General features: G+C 53.5%; 1 protein-coding gene and 1 non-coding gene across 6 annotated transcripts in view; both read left to right on the top strand.

The window, feature by feature from the left end:
* Positions 1 to 20,954, top strand: part of SHROOM2 (shroom family member 2) — a 159,381-nt gene that overhangs the window by 134,843 nt on the left and 3,584 nt on the right. For 4 of the 5 annotated variants that reach the window (XM_058713553.1, XM_058713555.1, XM_058713556.1 and 1 more), the window contains 4 exons: positions 5,598 to 6,176; positions 10,923 to 11,447; positions 12,354 to 12,525; positions 18,610 to 18,882. In XM_058713553.1, the coding sequence (XP_058569536.1) occupies positions 5,598 to 6,176; positions 10,923 to 11,447; positions 12,354 to 12,525; positions 18,610 to 18,882 (1,549 nt within the window). The remainder of the gene's footprint in view (positions 1 to 5,597; positions 6,177 to 10,922; positions 11,448 to 12,353; positions 12,526 to 18,609; positions 18,883 to 20,954) is intronic. The other variant, XM_058713554.1, reaches the window with a different exon arrangement.
* Positions 16,061 to 16,145, top strand: TRNAC-GCA (transfer RNA cysteine (anticodon GCA)). Its single transcript has one exon. It is a non-coding gene; the product is annotated as a tRNA-Cys (tRNA).

Consider the following 20,954-nt stretch of genomic DNA (forward strand, 5'->3'; position numbering starts at 1 on the left):
GGCAGCACTTCTGAGTCCTACCCGGTTGGCCTGTGGAGTCATTTTGTCCCGTGCAGACCTGGCTTTGCCACATACACTCGCAAGTACTGCTCTTGAACCATCTCCAGTACGCCAGCCACCCTGTCCGTCGCTGACGTCAGCGGCGGGCTGGCTTTGTGAACGGTGGGAGTTAGCATTTTTCGCAATATTGAAATGAAAGGAGGAAACACCCGAGTGTTGTCTTCCACTGGAAGGTTGCTCTGTCTCCCCGTCGTTCACTTGGGCAGTTCCATCCCACGGGATTGTGGCGGTACCCGTAAGCGCCCCGGAGCAGCTGCCACGGGGATGCCCTTCCCCAGGTGGAGGCCTGGGCGGCCCTGCCTCGCTGTGCCGCGCTGTGGCGTGGCGTGGCGTGGCGTGGCGTGGGCAGGGGGTACGCGGTGCTGCCACAGAGACCTGCGTTCGGGTCTGCTCCGCCACACGGGGCACTCTCCCGTTGGGGACTACGCGCAGCGTGTGGCTGGTGGGGGCTGCCACATGGATCCCGCCGTGCGGGGGGCTCTGCCGCCTCTGCCTCCCGTGGCTCCCCCCCGCAGTATCCCATGGTGAGGAAATGAGGCTTGGTGACACACTGTCTCTTGCCGATGTCACACAGCTGGTAAATGGTGCTGTGATGGGAAGCATCTGCCTAGTGAAACCCCAAATGAAATGTGGGCCAGAGCCTCACCATGGCCTCAGACACTGAAGTGCATCAGGAGGAAGAGCTGTGAGCAGGAAATGTGTGTCCAAGTCACAAGTGACCGTGTGTCCCTCTCCTCTCATTGTTCCTCTAAGTACATAGGAAAGGAGGACCCTGTGGTACGCGTTACGTAAGTCATCCGAGAGCTAGAAATGTTTCTCTTTTCCTTGATGGAGACAATGGTTAACCCTACTTGCAAAGCAGTGCTGAATTAATTAGTGATTGCAGAGCAGTCTAAAAATGTTCACTTATGATGGGAATGTTCACCTGCAAAGTTATTTCTCTGAGAACCTGACTGGCTGCATCTCAGAAAATGCAGCCTCGCAGGGCGCCTGGGTGACTCAGTCCGTGAAGCATCCGACTCTTGATTTGGGCTCAGGTCATGATCTCACAGTTTGTGAGTTCAAGCCCTGTGTCAGGCACCGAGCTGACAGTGTGAAGCCTGCTTGGGATTCTCTGTCCCTCCCCAGCTTGCTGTCTTTCTCTCTCTCTCTTTCTCTTTTCTCTTTCTTTCTCTCTTTCTCTCTCTCTCTCTCAAAGTAAATAAGTAAACTTTAAAAAAAAAGAAAAGAAAAAAAGAAAAAAGAAAAAAAAAAAAGAAATGGGGTACCTGGGTGGCTCAGTCGGTTAAGCGTCCGACTTCGGCTCATGTCATGATCTCACAGTTTGTGAGTTCGAGCCCCACATCCAGCTCTGCGCTGACAGGTCAGAGCCTGGAGCCTGCTTTGGATTCTGTGTCTCCCTCTCTTTCTGCCCCTCCCCCACTTGTTCTCTCTCTCTCTCTCTCTCCCTCTCTCCCTCTCCCTCTCTCCCTCTCTCCCTCTCTCCTCCCCCCGCCTCCCTCCCTCAAGAATAAAAAATAAACATAAAAGAAAGGGGAGGGAGGAAGGGAGGAAGGAAAGCAACACAGCCTTGCTCCTTACCATTGTGCACAGTGACTGAAAGCAGCAGATGCATTTGTACGTTGATGTTTGGGTGACCGTGTGCCATGGTGCATGCAATATTTGCTTGTGAGGCTTCAAGAAGATAGCCTGGTCTCCTGCCCTCCGTGGAGGCTCTTATAGGCCAGTGAGGTGAGTGGAGACTGTGAACCATGCAAGCATTGGAGAGTGAGAGCAGTCCTGGGCTACGGGTGACCAGGAGCAGAGGGCCTGTGTGAGACAGAACAGAAACCTGTGGCCCAGAGAGAGGAAACCAGGGCCACAACAGGGCTCATCACGAGCAGAAAGAACCTGGAAATAAAACCGTCACTTCTCAGATCTAGAAAGCACAGTTAGACATGGGGCTGACCGGCCGCATCCCCAGATCAACAACGTAGATTTGAATAATACCAGTGTTGATGGGATTCCCTGGGCATTTGGTGTGTGTGTATGTATGTGTCTGTATATAGTCTTTCTCCTTTTGGACTTCTGGTCATTTCTGCCCCTATCACAGGGTGTCTGGGGTCCTGAGCAGCATTTATGTGGCCTTGGGGCGGGGCGGGGGGGGGGGGTTCCTCTTCAGATGAGGTTTGTTTTGCTTCGCTGCCCTGCCTCGGACCTTTCATGGCAGCAGGCAGAGGAGAAAACAGCCAGGCGCTGGGGGGAGAGAGAATCCCAAGCAGACTGCATGCTATCAGTGCTGGGCCGGACTTGGGTCTCAAACCCACGACCATGAGATCATGAACTCAGCTGAAATCAAGAGTCAGATGCTGACTTGACTAAGCTACCCCGGCACCCGTCAGCTTTTATTTTAAAGTCTATTTATTTATTTTAGGAGAGAGAGAGAGCGCACACCAGCAGGGGAGGGGCAGAGAGAGAATCCAGATGAGGTTTGTTTTGCTTTGCTGCCCTGCCTCAGACCCAGGCGCTGGGCTCCCACCTGCCCAGGGGTTGCAGGTGTCCTGGGAGCCTCCTCCTGGAGCAGCCTTCTCCTTGATAACGTGTCATTAGCATGTTCTGCATGACAGTGAGTGACCTGAGCTGCATATCAATTGCTGGGAGTCTGGAATGCAGCTGCCTTTTAAATGTTCCTTTGTATGGCTTGACTCACTGTTCCAGGCATTCCTAGGAGCTAAATGGTTAGGTGCCTTTGCTGGCAAATCCTTAAGACTTCTTATTTTCTTACTCTGTGTGGATCTTTCTATCACCATTTCTATCACCATTGACTTTATCCTTGAAAATTTTTTAAATTTTTTAAAAATGTTTATTTTTGAGAGAGACAGAGAATGCGAGTGGGTTCGGGGTAGAGAGAGAGAGGGAGACAGAATCGGGAGACACAGGCTCCGGGTTCTGAGCTGTCAGCATAGAGCCCGATGCGGGCTCAAACTCATGAGCCATGAGATCATGACATGAGCTGAAGTTGGACACTCAACCAACTGAGCCATCCAGGAGCCCCTATCCTTGAAAAATGTTTCAACATTTAAAAAGGAAGGGCTCCGAGGTGCCTTGGTGGCTCAGTCAGTTAAGTGTCTGATTTCAGCTGAAATCATGATCTCACGGTTTGTGAGTTGGAGCCCCGCGTCGGGGTCTGTGCTGACCTCAGAGCCTGGAACCTGCTTCGGATTCTGTGTCTCCCTCCCTCTCTGCCTCTCCCCTGCTCACTCTCTGTCTCTCAAAAATAAACATCTAAAAAAATTTTTTTTATTAAAAAGTTATTTTGAAAACTTCTAGTTTCTCTTAGTGTGTACGTAGTATGTATTTTTTTCTTGCATATCTAACTTTCTGAAGCTGGGTTAATATTTTAAACTCTTTTGCTTGGCTGCTTTGTCACCGTGCATCTTCAAAGCCGAGGCCGTGTCTCCAGCGTCTTGAAAGCAGAGACCACACCTGCCCTCTCTCAGGGCCCCTGTGGGACTTGAGCTCTTCCGACTTCTCCCAGATGTGGACGGCTTCCAGCTTCTAGGTGCGGCCGGGGCCAGCCGTGTGTGGCTGTGCTCACGGCAGCACAAGGTGGGGAGCTGCCCCCAGCTGGCTGACGACGGGAAGGGGAGGGACTTGGGCATGGTCAGGGTTCTCCTCCAGAGCATCCGCTGAAGCTGAGGGGCCCTTTCCCCGAGGGACACGGTCAGAGGGACACGCACCGGGCACTGGACTTTGTCGTGCAGCAGCCTGGCTGGGGTTGGGGCATCCATAACACCCAGGCCGGGCATCACATCCCAGGAGGCAGGCTCGCTCCTGGGCCCCAAGGGGGTGCTGGAATGAGGGGGAAAGCCTTACCTAGCTTGTTAGAGGGGGACGTCACTTACGGGCACCGGTGCTCTGTCTTCTGGTTCCCCCCGGCTGCCCTCGTTAGAGTTTGCTTTAACAGCTCTGAGGTGATCTCGTCAATGCCAAATTGCTCTTCCCTGAATGGAACGGTCCTTCAGAGGCTCCTTTTCTTACTGTGTCAGGTTGGAAGGAACTGTGCTGGCAAAGGCATGGCAGGCTGCTCTGTCACAGAGTTGAGAGTGCTTAGCCCGTGAGTGAGCGCTGCTTGCAGCGCAGAGAAACGTGCTTGGAGCGTGTGCCTCCGTCCGGGTTTTGCGGAGACCTTCCTGCGTGTGCGTCTGTGCGTACTGAGCACACGCGTATGTGCATCGAATGTGGAGGTAGAGCTGGGAACGGGTAGCAGTATGGAATGATCGGTGAGCCACTGCAGCGCCCAAAGTCTTTGTTTTTGTCTCTTGTTTTAAATTTTATTAGAGAGAGAGAGAGAGCGAGCATGAGTGGGGGAGGGGGCAGAGGGAGAGAGAGCGAGAGAGAGAGAGAGAGAGAGAGAGAGAGAGAGACTCTTAAGCAGACTCCACACTCAGCACAGAGCCCAACGTGGGGCTCGATCCTTTGACCCTGGGATCACGACCTGAGCCAAAATCGAGGGATCAAGGGTGGGACGGTCAACCAACTGAGCCACCCAGGTGCCCCATGTTTTTCTCCTTTTTAATAATATACGACTGATTGGGGTGCATGGGTGGCTCCATCGGTTAAGCGTCCAACGCTTCCTTTTGGGTCGGGTCATGATCTCACGGCTTTGTGAGTTCAAGCCCCACATCACACTCCACGCAGGCAGCATGGAGCCTGCTGGGGGTTCTCTCTGTCTACCTCTCTCTCTACCCCTTCCCTACTCACGCTGCCTCTGTCTCTCTCAAAATAAATAAAACTTTAGGAGAAAAATAATATACTACTGATTTTAAAGGCTTTATTCATAAATTGATTTGAGGCTCATGTTAGAAAGCTCTATGCCTTTTTGTAAATGGCAATTTTCCTAAATAAGCCACATAAAAATACTGTTACATCAAGAAATAAATATTTCTAAATATAGCCATATGAGATTTTTCACCAGTGTTGTTTTTAAAAATGTGTAAAGGGGACTCCTGGGTAGCTCAGTCCGTTAAGCATCTGACTTGGGCTCAGGTCGCGATCTCGTGGTTCCCGAGTTGAAGCCCCACGTCAGGCTCCGTGCTGACAGCTCAGAGCCTGGAGCCTGCTTTGGATTCTGTCTCTCTCTCTCTCTCTCTCTCTCTGCCCCTCCCCCACACGCTCTCTGTCTCTGTCTCTGTCTCTCAAAAGTAAATAAACATTGAAAAAAATTTTAAGAGGTCTGAACCTTTATAAATAAATAAATAAAGTGTGAATTTTCTTGCCCCACAATGCAACTTGTGTCTGCAAGTACATGTCTGTACCTTAAGTGTGTGCGTGTGATTTTAGTATTTCCCGTCCTGTTACGTGAGGTAGCAACATGCAGCCTCCTGTGTGTGCTTGGACTGGATACCTCGCGTCACGAACAGCGGGGACAGGTGTGGGAAAACGTATCTGGCTTTCATTCCCGAAAATGAGTTAAGGTCATCGAGATCTGGATCTAGTCCGGTTTGGAGAGATGCGGCTTGGCATCGTGCGCTCACTTGTACACTTTCTCCCTGTAGACAAGCAGATGTCCGACGGCCGGCAAGCGGTGCGGCAGGACAGCAGGACTCCCGGACGCCGGCCCAGCTCGGTCAGCCGTCTCCCGCCTGGGGGGCTCCGGAGGTGCCCCCGGAGGCCCGCGGCCGAGCGGGGACCCTCCCTCGAGACTACAGATCCTCGGAGGGCGCGCCCTCGGCCCCGCACACCCGCGGGCAGGAGCCCAGGCCCTTGAGCGCCACGCCCGTCCCCAAGCAGCCAGCCCCGCGGAGGCCGCCGCCGCCACCGCCGCCCAAGCGTGAGCCCGGGCAGTTGGGGGGCCTGGCCGGCGGCACCCCCAGCGGGCCCCCGCCGTCCCCCGAGGCCCCGGACGCGTGCGCCCCCCGCCCGGCCCTCGGCCAAAGGCCCGAAGACAGCGAGCGCGCGGGGAGGCATGTAGACGGGCACCGGGCCGGGCCTGAGCGCCAAGCCCCGCTCCCTTCCTCGCTGCGGGCCCCGCGCCCGGCCGCCATGGAGACTTCTCGCTCCCCTTCGCCCCAGTTCGCCCCGCAGAAGCTCACGGACAGACCTCCCCTGCTGGTCCAGGACGAGAGTTCCACCAGGTAGGGCCCTGGCCCCGCGCCTGCCCTTCCCTGGGCTCCCGCAGGAGGTTTCCCAGGCGTCTTTCCTGGGCGGTGTGGGCGGTGTCTGGACCCCATGGGGGACAACCCACAGCTCCAGGGGTCTCGTGGATTTTTAAATGGGGTCGGGGCGGGGGTGCCCTGTTCTCCAGGAGCAAAGGGGATGTGCCGCAGGTGCGGACTGTCCTCTGTCCCCGTGGTCCAGGCCCAGCGGTGGTGTGTGCCTTCCCTCCGGGCATCTGCCCATGAGGGCTGTGCTTTCCCTGAGCACTTGTCTGGTTGGAGAGTCCGGTGTGCAGTAAGCCTGATGCCTTCAGGAGACTTTGGTGTTTTTCATAATGTCCCGTATTTCCACACGTTTTGTAGGTTTATGTTTCTATTTTTGAGAGAGAGTGTGAGCAGAGGAGGGGCAGAGACAGAGGGGGAGACAGAATCGCAAGCAGGCTCCATGCTGTCACCGCAGAGCCCCAGCCAGGACTCATGCGGGGCTCATGTGGGGCTCACGCGGGGCCTCACACGGTCAAACTGTGAGATCAGACCTGAGCCAAAATCAAGAGTTGGACGCTTCACCGACTGAGCCACCCAGGTGCCCCAACACATTTTTTTTCTGTGTCATATGTGAAAAGCAGAGCTTGTATACACGTTACAAAGGCAGAGGAAAAACCTGTTCAACTCCATGGTGCTGCTGTTAGAATTTCTGACGTGGACTTGTCTGCCGTGCCCGTGGAGACGTTGATAAATATGGTCAGGCAGGGACCGACCGGTCCCGAACACTGAATGTTTCCCTTTGCCGTCCTCTCAGAGTGCCTTTGAAGAACTGGGAAAGGGCAGAAGTGCAGAATTTTCATCTTGCTTGCTAGGGCCATGGTTGTCCATCTGGGGGAAGGTGGCTTTGCCCCCGGGGGGGCATTTGGCTGTGTCTGGAGAGGTTTGGGGGGTCGCAGCTGAAGAGCGAGTGTTGCTGCTGGCATCCAGCGGGCAGAGGCCGGGACACCTCGCATCCTGCAGTGCACAGGTGAGCCCCGCAGCAGGGAATGCTCTGGCCCCGATGTCCCCTGCTGTCAAATATGGTAGCCACAGTCACATGTGGCCGTAGGAATGGAAGTTAATGAAACACAAAATAAATTCTGTGCATCAGCTGCACCACGTGTGGTTAATGGCACACATACCATTTATTTCCATCATCCCAGAAAGTTCTGTTGGACCTTTTTGTTGTAGAGTCTCAAGCCGTTCTCTTTTTTTTAAGTTCATTGATTTATTTTGAGAAAGAGCATGAGCACGGGAGGGGCAGAGAGAGAGTGAGAGACAATCCCAAAGCAGCCTCCACGCTCTCAGCACAGAGCCCAATGCAGGGCTCAGACTCCAGACCCAAGAGATCATGTCCTGAGCCGAAATCAAGAGTCAGATGTTAAGGGGCGCCTGGGTGGCCCCTTCGGTTGAGCGTCCGACTTCGGCTCAGGTCATGATCTCACGGTTCGTGGGTTCGAGCCCCACGTCGGGCTCTGTGCTGACAGCTCAGAGCCCGGAGTCTGTTTCACATTCTGTGTCTCCCTCTCTCTCTCTCTGCCCCTCCCCCACTCACGCTGTATCTCTCTCTCTCTCTCTCTCTCTCTCTCTCTCTCTCTCTCAAAAATAAACATTGGGGCGCCTGGGTGGCTCAGTCGGTTAAGCGTCCGACTTCGGCCCAGGTCACCATCTCACTGTCTGTGAGTTCGAGCCCCGCGTCGGGCTCTGTGCTGACTCCTCAGAGCCTGGAGCCTGTTTCAGATTCTGTGTCTCCCTCTCTCTCTGACCCTCCCCCGTTCATGCTCTGTCTCTCTGTGTCTCAAAAATAAATAAACGTTAAAAAAAAAATTAAAAAAAAAAATAAACATTAAAAAAAATTTTTTTTTTCCAACGTTTTTTTTTTTTTTTTTTTTTTTTTTTTATTTTTGGGACAGAGAGAGACAGAGCATGAACGGGGGAGGGGCAGAGAGAGAGGGAGACACAGAATCGGAAACAGGCTCCAGGCTCCGAGCCATCAGCCCAGAGCCTGACGCGGGGCTCGAACTCACGGACCGCGAGATCGTGACCTGGCTGAAGTCGGACGCTTAACCGACTGCGCCACCCAGGCGCCCCAAAAAAAATTTTTTTTAAGGAGTCAGATGTTTAACCAACTGAGCCACCCAGGCGCCCCTGTTCTTTTCTTTCCACCTTGAAAATAACTCGGCAGAGAGGACACCACTGATAACATCCTGTATCTCCGCAAGTGTGGCCTCGTAACCACAGCTTCATCTGGGGGCCACGTCTGTGTTCTGTGTCATGCAGACTGTGGGCACCACTGAGATAACCTGTCAGTGGGAGGCAGCGTTGTCCGTTCTGATGGGAAGAAGAAGCAATAACGTGGTCTGTGTGGTGGGCCAAGTGTGCGACACTGTTCCAGGCGAGCTGGCCTAGGCCCCTCAGGCCGCTCGCTTCTCGGGAGCTGGTCTGAGCTCTGCGGGCTCCTCGGAGAAACAGCCATGTGTTCCCACAGTGCTCGTGACCTGCGTCGGCTCAGGACGTAGGGAGTGGGTTTCATTTTTTTCTTGCCTGAAGCCAGTGTTGATTTTCTCATTCTGTCTTTTCCAGGAGCTTGAGAGGGATTTCAGTAAACAGGGACAGCGCCTATTGAAGATACTTGGGGGTGATGGGTACCCACATTATTTAGTGTTCCCACCCATCGTGTCTTTTGGGTCGGAAAAGGTTGCCTGTGCACCATGTCCCCTGCTGTATGAGTGCTCGCAGAGGGCCCGAATCCGGGTCAGTGTCTATACCCAGACCCACATGTGTACACTTTGTTCTCAGGAAGCTCAGTGAGGCACATGGTGGCCGTGCCACCTCCAAGAGCTGCTACCCAGAAAGTCGCTCACAGTGCACTGAATTAGTCACCGTCCCCACGGTGTGCCCCGTCGGTCAATCCTGGTATGAGAGCGTGCGATCCCAGTGACCTGCAGGCTGAACAAGAAGCCGGGGAGGGGTCCTGGCCCTGCTCTGTATCCACGGTCAGCTACCGATGGGTCAGCAGGGGAAGGGTCAGGGTCCCCCTGTGTCAGGGCTTCCTGAGCTGCCGGTCATTTGGGCTCAGCTCAGAGATACTGTTCTTGGGGCGCCTGAGTGGTTCAGTCAGTTAAGCATCCAACTAAGCATCTCACAGTGCGTGAGTTCGAGCCCCACGTCGGGCTCTGCGTTGATGGCGTGGAGCCTGCTTGGATCGATCCTCTATCCCCTTCTCTCTGCCCTCCCCCACTCTCAAAAATGAATAAACGTTTAAAAATTTAAAAGAAAGGGGTGCCTCAGTGGGGGCAGTCAGTTAAGCGTCCAACTTCAGCTCGGGTCATGATCTCACGGTCCCTGAGTTCGAGCCCCACGTCGGGCTCTGTGCTGACAGCTCAGAACCTGGAGCCTGCTTCCAATTCTGTGTCTCCCTCTGTCTCTGCCCTTCCCCCACGTATGCTCTGTCTGTCTCTCTCAACGATAAATAAACATTAACAAAAATAATTTTAGAAATAAATAAAAATGTAAAAGAAATTGCCCTGCTCTCTGCTGACTTGGATCTCTTGAGCAGAGCTGCTCGCCTCATCTCCCTCCATGTCCGGCCTCTCCCTCCTTCCAGCTACCCCTTGACCATGAGTGTGCACGCGCTCCTGCCTGCTGGGGCGCCAGCCGGGGTGCAGGGCAGGCTCCCACCTTCACGCGCTGTTGAGCCTTCCCTGTGTACCAGGCCCTGAGCCCCCAGCAGGAGTGCGGAGAGAGGAGAGGAAGCATTCCTAGCCTCTGAGGGATTTCAGAATGGGCATTCCTACCAAAACAAATGCTTCAACTCGTGTGCTAACACTAGGTAGCTGACTTTTTTACTTACTTGTTTTTCCAACGTTTGTTCATTTTTGAGAGAGAGAAAAGTGTGAGTGGGAAAGGGACAGAGAGAGGGGGAGACACAGAATCGGAAGCAGACTCTAGGCTCCAAGGTGTCAGCACAGAGCCCGACACGGGGCTCGAACCCACGAGCCGTGAGATCATAACCTGAGCCAAAATCGGACGCTCAGCCGACTGAGCCACCCTAGGTAGCTTACTTTTAAATCTTTAACAGTCGTCTGGGGATTTTTTGCTTAAACTTCAAACGATCCTCTGCTCCCCCATCTGCCCCTACCCCACTTGCACTTTCTTTTTCAAAAATAAACATTAAAAGAAAAAAAACATAGGCAATCTTTCTAGAAGTCTCCCGGCGGCCCCAGAACCACGCAGGCACCCGTGGGTATGTACTGGCCCTGCTTGGAGAGGCAGCGAGGGAAGGCTTTAATGATAACTGTGAAAGGAAGCCTGTTGCAGGTCCCCCGACAAAGGAGAATGTCACCGAGCAGGGCCTGTTAATGTTTGCACTATTATCCGCATGAAAACGCGTGTTAAACCACCCTCCTCTCAGTCAGCAAGCCCAGGGATACACCCCCGGCTCCCCTAGGGGTGTGGGTGATTTTGAAAATGGAAAAGGCGTCCAGACGCTCAGGGTCAGGAACGCAGGCCTCCTCGACCTCCATCCCCCGTCCTGGGTCTGTGATCACGGAGGCTCCTTCCAGCTCAGTGGCCAAAGGTCTTTGAGCCCGGGTTCCCCAGCCGGAAGAGCAGGTGAGGGACCAGCGGGGTTCTCTCCTGGGTAGGCGGCGACGGCAGGGCTCGCTTTGCGTTTTCAGCACATGGCTCTTCTCTTTCCAGAATCGAGCGGGTGATTGACAGCAATACCACTGTGAAGATGGTGCCCATCAAGATTGTGCACTCGGAGAGCCGGCCTGAGAAGGAGAGCCGCCAGGGCCTGGCCCGCGCCACCGAGCTGCCCACACTGCCCAGCGGGCTGGAGAAAGACCGCATCAAGACCCTCAGCACCTCGGAGCAGTTCTACTCCCGCTTCTGCGTGTACAGCCGCCAGGGCGCCGAGCCCCCGCCCCAGCCCCCCGAAGCCCCCGCGCCCACTGCCAAGGACAGCGGGGCCTCTCCGTCCGGGCTCAGCTACATGAAGACCAAGGAGAGGACAGCCGAAGACCTGAAGTCAGAAGAGCTGGCCCGGGAGATCGTGGGCAAGGAGAAGTCTCTGGCCGACATCCTGGACCCCAGCGTGAAGATCAGAACCACCATGGACCTGATGGAGGGGATCTTCCCCAAAGACGAGCACCTGCTGGAAGAAGCCCAGCAGCGGAGGAAGCTGCTCCCCAAAGTCCCCTCTCCTGGGACCACGGACGAGAAGTGAGTAAGCACCGCCTTCAGGTGCGCGGTGTGGCCACTTGGTGCGCTGCTCCCTCTTAGCATCTGGTTCGCTCCAGGGGGCAAGTGCCTTCTCCGTGTGTCTGTTTTCATGATTGCTTCTGGGGGGCAGGTTTCCGAAAGTACTGCCCAGTGCTTACTTAGCACGTTTTGGCCATCCGGGGACCCTCCCAAAAGAAGTGCTAAGGCCCGTGGCTGGGGATGACGACTCTGAGGCCTGGCAAAGATGTGAGGATAGCGCAGCTCCTGCGATGCCCGCAGGCGCCTCTCAGAAGACAGCGCTTCTCAGCTGGGCCGTCGTCTCCCTCCAGGGGACACTTGGCAATGTCCGGGTACGTTTTTAGTTGTCGCCCCCGCGAGGTGCTCCCGGCATCCTGTGGGTGGAGACAGGGAGGCTGCCCAACACCCTGCGGTGGACAGGACACCCCCACAGCCCCAGATGTCAGTCACGAAGGCTCCTGAATGTCATAGTTACTAAGGAGGCTTTCTGTTCCCGCTTGTGGAACGGAGCGAACGGATGCATTTCCATGGTTTGGGGGAACGTGCTTTGCGACCTGTCTCATTCCGTGGGCCACCTGCACAGGCGTGTGCTCACATCTGTCCTGTTTATATCCATTGTGTCCATGCACGTCGTTAACTGACAGTAGGTGGGAGTGCCCGTGAGATGCCCGAGAGAGGGGCAGAGGGGGTGAGTCGGATCAAAGCAAGAGGGAGCAGACATGGCTGCAGCCAAGGGCTGCCCCTCCGCCCCCCTTTGGCGGTCCCATCCCCCGGCTGTTGTCTTTTGGTTAGCGGCCCCATTGGCTCATCGGGACCGAGGCCGTGAGCTGGAAGGGGGCACGTGCGTGTAGGGGCACAGCCAGTTGCGGTTCTGACCTTTTTACGTAGGAGAGAGGAGCCGAGCGTGCCGGCGGCCATGTCCCTGGCCACCAGTTCCACGTACTACAGCACTTCGGTCCCCAAGGCGGAGCTGCTGATCAAGATGAAGGATCTGCAGGAGCAGCAGGAGCCCGAGGAGGATTCGGGGAGCGACTTGGACCACGACCTGTCGGTGAAGAAGGTAGGAAAGGCCGTTGCCAATGAAATCGTGCTCGTTGGCAGAGAAGGGGCCGCACGTCACAGTCCAAGTAATCTGTGCCTTCCACCCTAGTTAAAATGCTGCGGACTTCATTCTGTGACCTTCAGCAAGTTACCTGTTCTCTTTGAATATCAGGTTCTAATACCTGCAGCCAGGAGATCATAGTCCCCACATAGTGCTTGTAAAGTGCTTTGTCCACCAAGCAGCGTCATTTCTTGTCTCGTAGAACTCCCAGGCGCTTAGGGGTACAGCAGGAGACCAAACAGAACGGAGCCCTTCCTTTCCAGAGGGGAGCCTCTGTTCAGCCCACATGAAAACAAATACACAGTAGGGGGTCGGCACACTGCAGCCTGTGGGCCAAACCTGGTTTTGTGAGCAAAGTTGTATTGACGCACAGGCACATTTATTCATTTAGAGACGCTCTCTGGTGGCTTTCGTTCCACAGAAGCAGGGTTGAGTAGTTGCAGCTGACCACGCCACCTGGAACGTCGAGGATCTTTACTGTCTACCCCTTTATGGAAAGAGTTTGCCAACGTTTAATGTGGTACATTGGATGGTGAGAGAATCAAAACAGAGTGAAAGAATCGAGTGAAACAAAGGAAGGTGATTCTAGAGAGGGCTCCGGCGAGGGGATGATTGAACAGCAACCTAGAGTGGTGTGAAGGGTGAGCCGTGTGGATATCTGGGTGCACTGGGGGAAGGGGACCAGCCGCTGCAAAGGTCCTGAGGTGGTAGGCTTGTGACACATTGGAGAAGCAGCAGTGGCTTTAGCTGGAGCTATATGGACCAGGAGGGTAGGACTGGAGATAAAGTCAGAAATGAGGTCAGGGACTACATAGTGAGTGGCCATGAAGTCATGGTAGGGACAGCATTACTGCTGTCAGTGTCAATGTCATTACTGCCCTATTAGCTTTAAATCTCCATGATCTGTCAGCACGCCAGACCTGTGGCATCTAGGTGATTACCTAGTTTTTTAGGAAGGCCTTAGCATTAAACAGATGACGGGATTGCCAAAGAAAGTCCGTTTCGGAGGCTAGCACGTACTCTTTATTCCAGGGCCTTGAGCCCGTCAAATACTACCAGGGAAAGAAAAGGAGGGAAGCAGCCTTTTGTGAGCATTTGCCATATGCTTAGTACTTTGGAAAACTGCTTTCATAAAACAAACACTTTTTTTTTTTTTCTTTAACAAAAATCTTACCAAAAGATTATCCGTGTATAGTTGGTGGTTTAAAAACACCACTGGCTGATTTCAGATATAATAGAAGAAATATTGTGACCCATGCATGAGAGAAATTTACTTTCAGTTTGGGGAATATTTGCTTTTTTGTTCAAGGGAATTAAAGGGAATAAAAGATAAGAATTTTAGTCCTGGGCTTGTATCTGGCTTCCAAAACATACCCAATTTCTTTCTTTTTTCTTTCTTCTTTTTTAATGTTTATTTTTGAGAGAGAGAGAAGACAGACATACCAAACATGAGCCAGGGAGGGGGAGAAAGAGAGGGACACGCAGAATGTGAAGCAGACTGCAGGTTCTGAGCTGTCAGCACAGAGCCCGACATGAGGCTTGAACCCGCGAACAGCAAGATCATGACCTGAGCCGAACAAAGTCAGACTCTTTTTACGACATGGCCTTGTTTCTCGTGCTGTGATGAGTTTGGGGTGGAGCACGCCCTGGTACTGCCCAGCCTCCATCTGGATGGCTCTTTTCTCTTTCTGCTTTTGGGAGGCTCGAGTTGCTGGGCAACTGCCTCACCTTAGATGACTGCTTTGGGATTGAGATGAATCCCTGTGAACTTGGCTCCTGACAGCCTACTCCCCGCACCCCCCCCAACCTACTCCGCATGATTATATTCTTGGGTTTTTTTAATGTTTATTTATTTTGGGGGCCAGAGGAGCAGCAAGACAGGGGGCCAGAGGATCCAAAACAGGCTCTGAGCTGTTAGCAGAGAGCCTGATGCGGGGCTCGAACTCACAAACTATGAGATCATGACCTGAGCTGAAGCCAGACTATCAACCGACTGAGCCACCCAGGCACCCTCGCATGATTAAATTCTTAACCCAACTGACATATCTTATTCCAGATGCAAATGTTGAGTAATATCACAGTAAACGGCAAATGCTATAAATCACAGTTCTCTGTGGTGTTAGTGACTCAGTAATCCTGCTTTTCGGCTTGATTTGACAAAGGCAGCTGGCACCCTGTCTTTTCAGCCTTCTTCCCATAACCCACAAATACACTGTGTCGTGTGGTTGTACAAAGTGTTCACGGTGGGGAGAAGGAGGTCCGTGCCGTGTGGATGTACCTGATGGGCCATAACGGTAGAGCGGCTTGACCCCGAATCGCATGTGGACCCACGTGCCCAGAGGGACCTTGGCTGTCATGGTCCCAGCATCGCTGCATGCTCACAGAGCCCGAGTGCCAAATCGGATGACCCTGTGTTTTAGGAGAAGGCTGAGGACACAGGGATGCAGAGAGGGAATTGTGGTGGCTGGTTGGAAGCATTACCCCAGGAAGGCAAAATCCATTTTTACACCTGAGGCGGCTCAGGCACACTCTGCCCAGAAAGAGGCCCCGACTGAGATATGGGATTCTTCGGCAGAAGCAGACACTCCATGGTCAACATCTGGAATCTGAGGGTTGTGGTTCTTCCCTGGAACTTAGAGGTGGGCGTGAGGCCCAGAGAGAAAAGACCTCATTCCCCCCACAGAGGGGGACAAAAGTAGGTGTGCAGGGGGCACCGGAAACAGAGATAAGGGGCAGGAGTGCACCTGCTGTGAGACCCAGGGTGGGCGGGGGGGTGGCTGGCCTCTGCCACCACTTGCTCTCCCCCCAGGCCCTCTTGAATGCCATGTGCTGCAGAACACAAGCGGATGGGCTCACGCGAGGCTCATCTGACGTGGCGGGTGAGGCCTGCTGCACCCCGGCTGGTGCAGATAACCAGTGATCCGTATGTTTCCTGGGCCAGGCCTTGTCCCAAGATCCCCGAAAGTCAGTGTCTGGCCCTTTATGGAAGAAGGGGAGGGTATTTCTAATAAAACTTTACGCACGACATATAAAGGAATCAGAGGAATTTGGGCTCCTTCCAAAACGCCCAGCTTCAAGTTCGCTCAGCTGTTATTGCAGGTTTTGAAGGCGCGTATCATGCATTGGTGTGAAATCTTTATCACGATAATTGCTAAAGAAGAATGAAACAGGAAAGTTACCAGAAGCCCTGGCTAGGGGTCCTCACACATCCACAATCCTCTGAATTGCTTGAGGTGTTCACTCGGGTTACGGGTTGCCTGCAGGTGACAATTTGGAAGGTTCTCCATCCCTACAATCCATTTTGTGCTCTTCCCTCAAGTTATGAGTGTCTGAAAAAGGCCATCTTAGCCGTGGGACTCGAAGTTGACTTAAACCGTCTCCCCAGATAGGTAGGTAACCAGACGCACCGAGACACAAGCATCAGCCCACATTCTGAGAGAAAATATCAGAGAACTGTAGACACATACAGCTTTACATTAGTGAGGGAAGGGGCGCCTGGGTGGCTCAGTCGGTTGAGCGTCTGACTGCAGCTCAGGTCGTGATCTCACAGTTCGTGGGTTCAAGCCCCGCATCGGGCTCTGTGCTGACAGCATGGAGCCTGGAGCCTGCTTCGGAATCTGTGTCTCTCTCTGTATCTGCCCCTCCTCTGCTCTCCCTCTCTCTCTCTCAAAATAATAAGTAAAATAAATAAATTAGTGAGGGAAGACTAACTAGAACCTGACCCGAAAAAGCCCAAAGCAGTTTATAAATTCCATGTTGGGTGTTTTAGGAGAAAACCCATGCCGATTAATCTGCAGTGAGGACAAGGACAGCTCTCCTCTGAAACTGCCTGCTATCTTAATCTGCAGGATACCCAGACATTGCGATAAGCCCTAGGCAGATTGGACCACGAGCAGGCGGTGCCCATGCCTTTCCAGGCCGTGGACTTATCGTCATACTTACTTGTGCACGCGCATCAACGCCAGATGGGGATTCTCATCAGCGTCTCCTCCGCAGACAAAGCGGACACGTCATCGGCTCCTGCAAAGCGTGCGATGGCTTGCTCGTGGTTCAGCGTGTCTTTCATGCCGCCGTGTGACTTTGCCCACCTAAACTGTCATCGGGACAGGCGTTTTTTGTTTTTGAATTTTTGTTAACGTTTACTTATTTTTTAGAGAGAGAGTGAGGCAGAGCACGAGCAGGGAAGGGGCAAAGAGAGAGGGAGACACAGAGTCTGAAGCAGGCTGCAGGCTCTGAGCTGTCGTCTCGAGCCCACAAACCGTGAGATCACGACCAGAGCTGACGTCGGCCACTTAACCGACTGAGCCACCCCGTCGGCCCCATGACAGGCGGGTTTTACCCCACTGTTGTCTGTTAAGCCGGGGCACCTTCTCAGCCTGCACGCAGGACTGCTGATACCTGCCAAGTACGGGTACCTACCGCAAGCCGCCAGGCTGGTGATTGTCACGCAGGCACGCGTTCAGCTTTCGTGTCAGTCCTGGAGGTGCGGGCTCCTTTTCCCCTGTGCAGCCAAGATCACGGTCCTGGAGAGCTTGATGAGACGTCGCTCTCTCCGGGCGGGTGACTTCTCTCCGCTCGGCTCTGCCGGCTCCCTGTGGGGTTGGAGTCTGTAAAGGGTCCAGGACACGCGGTGACGGTGTGGGGGGACTTCATAGGTCCGCTTTCTATACGTGGGGTCCCTTGTTGCAGCAGGCTGAGCTGAACATCCTAACTGGACGTGAGTGTTCACATTCTGCAGTCTTCGTTTGGGTTTGTGCACCTCGGCGCTGTGGCGTGCGGGGGTTCACGTGGGCTGTGTGTGGTTCAGCACGTGGGGGTGAACGCCCTGGCGCTTCTGCTGTGGGTGGGCCTGACGGCACACAGACATCCGTGCTCGGAAGACAGTGGTTTTGGCAGCCTGGGCTCACCTGCTGCGTTCCTTTAGAGCCATCCCTGTACGTTTCCCCAGATCTGCCAGAGGGGGCAGACCATCTTTGCCACTCAAATCCTGCCACTTCAGCAGGAAGGCCAGTTTATATGTTTTGTTTTTTATTTTTGCCCCTTTAAAAGACAATCACTTAAAGGGCCTGTGGAAAAGGGGGGTGGGGAACTCACGTTTAATGGTCAGAGTGTCAGTTGGATAACAAGAGGAAGTTCTGGAGATGGGCGGTGGTCACGGTTGCCCACGACGTGAATGTACTTAATGCCACAGAGTGGTACGCTTAAAAACGCATAAAATGATAACTTTTGAGACGTATATCTTGCCATATTTAGTTTATTTTATTTTATCTAAAATATTTTTTTAATGCTTTTGTTTTTGAGAGGGGGGGGACAAAGCATGAGTGAGGGAGGGACAGAGAGAGAGAGGGGGCACAGAATCCAGAGCAGGCTCCAGGCTCTCAACTGTCAGCAGAGCCCAACTCGGGGCTCGAACCCACAAACCGTGATCATTACCTGAGCCAAAGTCGGACTCTTAACTGACTGAGCCACCCAGACGCCCCTTTCTTGCCATATTTTTAAAAAGTTAGTAATATATGTGCATTTCAGTCACATTCAAGTCAGGTTACTCTCAAAAGACTTTTAATTTTACTGACATCCCTTTATTTTTTTTAACTTTAAGTTGCTAGTTGTGTGTGGAGCATACGTTTAAATCACGCCATTCAGTAGCAGGCGTGAGACTCCATAACTTGTGTACGTGTCAGTTCTTGCACTGGAAGATTGCAGACTATGAAGCACAGAATCTCACGTGGGCCCCGAGAATCCCGGCCAAGGTGAAGGTGAAATGAGGTTTATCTCGAGGGGCCACGTCCTACCTATCGCTGTGTGACAGGACACTAACGGGAGGAGAATAGGTTCGTTTCATGTCTAAATGTCACGCCAGGGACTTCACCGGGAGTTGTTCTCCCTCCCCGGGTCTTAGAAAGCCTCTCTTAGAAAGTTGATGCAAAATCAACTCTTCCCCACGCAGGTCACTTACGTGAGACCACAGGGCCCGGGCAGCCGCTGTAGGTGCCAGGTCGGGTCACCCTAACGAGTGTTTGCATGCCCCCCTGTGCCCTACAGCAGGAGCTCATCGAGAGCATCAGTCGCAAGCTGCAAGTGCTTCGGGAAGCCCGGGAGAGCCTGCTGGAGGACATCCGTGCCAACAGCGCACTGGGGGACGAGGTGGACGCCATCGCCAAAGACGTGTGCAAACCCAACGAGTTTGACAAGTTCCGCATGTTCATTGGGGACCTGGACAAAGTGGTGAACCTTCTGCTGTCGCTGTCGGGCCGTCTGGCGAGGGTAGAAAACGCCCTCAATAATTTGGATGACACTACTTCTCCTGGTGATCGGGTAGATACAACGTGTCTGACCTGGACTCGGCGGGGGGGCAGGGCAGGAGGTGGTTGCGGGAAGGTTCCGCGTGGGGCGTCATGAGTTGGTGCCCTGAAGCCTCACGCGGTCCCTGCAGCGGCCTGTGCACCTCCCAGCGCAGGACGCCTTCGGGTGTCCAGGGCTCTCCCTCACTTTGCTGGTAACTGAGGGAGACAGGTGCTGGGGGGTGTGGTGGGCAGGGCCTGACAGGCGTGGTCATGGGACTGCAGGGCTGCTGTGATGTTCAGGAAGAACTGTGGGCTCCTTTTCACATCTTCTCCCCTGTTCCCACGGATCATTACTGCTAAGCGTCTCTTCCTAGGAAATAGTCTCTTTCACCTTTCTTGACCATGCGTGTAAGTGGGTCTCACTGAGAATGGAATGCGATGTTGTCGCTGCTTTTAACAGGAGTGCACACGGCAATCTGGAAGCAGTCGAGGACTTGTCTGCCTCTTCCCCCTCTCTTGAGGTGTGCAGCCTGGAATGTGTCTCTCAGGGGGTTTGCAGAATGCAGGAAGTAATAGCCCCCTTGTTGGCTTCACTTCCTGGGTCAAATATCAGTAGAACATGGAGTTTGCTTCTCTGTGTAGGCCCTCAAATGATCATCTTTATTATTAATAAGGCTCCTTCTCTGAAAGGGGAGCAGAAGAGTTAGCCCTCTCCCTTACTCTAGGTGAGAGCGCTTTCAGGCGACCTAAATGTTCTCGAGCGCAGCTCGCAGACGTTGTCGTTCTGTGCTTAGCTAAGTCGTTGATGACTACCGTTTGAACATACTGGATAAGCATTGACAAAATAGCCGGGACCCTTGGGTGATGTTCAGATTCCACTTTCTGATTTCCTCGTCTTTGCCACGTGTATCTGAGGAGAGGAAGATAACGCGAGGGGTGCCTGGGTGTCTCTGCCTGTTGAGTGTCCGAATGGCTCAGGTCATGATCTGTGGTTCGAGCGTTGGAGCCCCGTATTGAGCTCTCTGCTGTCAGCACAGAGCCTGCTTGGGAGTCTCTCTCTCTCTGCTTCTACCCCACTCAAGTGTGCTCTGTCTCTCTCAAAAATAAAAATATTCTTAAAAAAAAACTAGAACAAGAAAGAGATTCGTTTATACATAATTGGAATGTTCTCGAGTATTGATTTAAGTGAACAACTAGTGTGGTCTTTGCAACTCAGCTCCTCTATAATCTATCTTTCCCTCCGTGTGGGTGGAACGGACAGATACTTTATTTAGAATTTGGGGATGATGAAGGAATGCCACGCTAAGGACCACGCACGTGGTCCTCCTGAGTACCAGGCTCTGGAGCCCTCAGCACGTCCCGGGGGCTCCCTGTGAATGGAGTGTTGCATTCCCCCAGCCAGGGGCAGTGAGGAGGCCCCGTCTCCAGCAGGGTTGGCGTTGGAGGAAAATCTGCGTCAGGCAGCGGAAGTTTGGAGACGCTAAGGTTTTCAGAGACAACATAGTAACTAGTTAAAAGACACCACAGAAGGTTTTCTGAGGCTCCCTCCATCTTTCCAGACAGAAAATGTCCCCATCAGGTCCTCTCCCAGCCTCTGCAGCCTCCTGTCCCTAGTCAGCCTGACTGGTTTTGTTTTAAGTTTTTATGTATTTATTTTGAGAGAGAGTTCCTGCACACACCAGCATGGGAGGGGCAGAGAGAGAGGGAAAGAGAGAATCCCAAGGCTCTTTCCCCTGATGCGGGGCTCGGACTCACAACCCACAAGATCGTGACCTGAGCCAAAATTCAAGAGTCGGACACTTACCTGACAAAGCCGTGCAGGCGCCCCAGCCGGACCGATGTTAATAATCCAAAGCACACTTCTAGGGTCTGTTAGCACCTTTCCCTTTGGGTTTAACGGATTTGCTTTGCCTCCTCTTTGCGTGAGAATTCCCTGTGCGCGTGACCTGAAGAGGGCGGTGTTGCACGGGAGTGGGCAGGGGACCTGACGCCCACCAAGACAGTTTCTGCTTAGTGACGGTGGCCGCTCACGTTCATCGCGCGCTCTCTGTGTGCGGGCGTTTTACAGAGAGCCGCCGCATGCTGGACTCTCACGGTGGCTGT

The sequence above is a fragment of the Neofelis nebulosa genome, chromosome X (assembly GCF_028018385.1).
Source record: "Neofelis nebulosa isolate mNeoNeb1 chromosome X, mNeoNeb1.pri, whole genome shotgun sequence".
NCBI classification, from domain to species: Eukaryota; Metazoa; Chordata; class Mammalia; order Carnivora; family Felidae; genus Neofelis; species Neofelis nebulosa.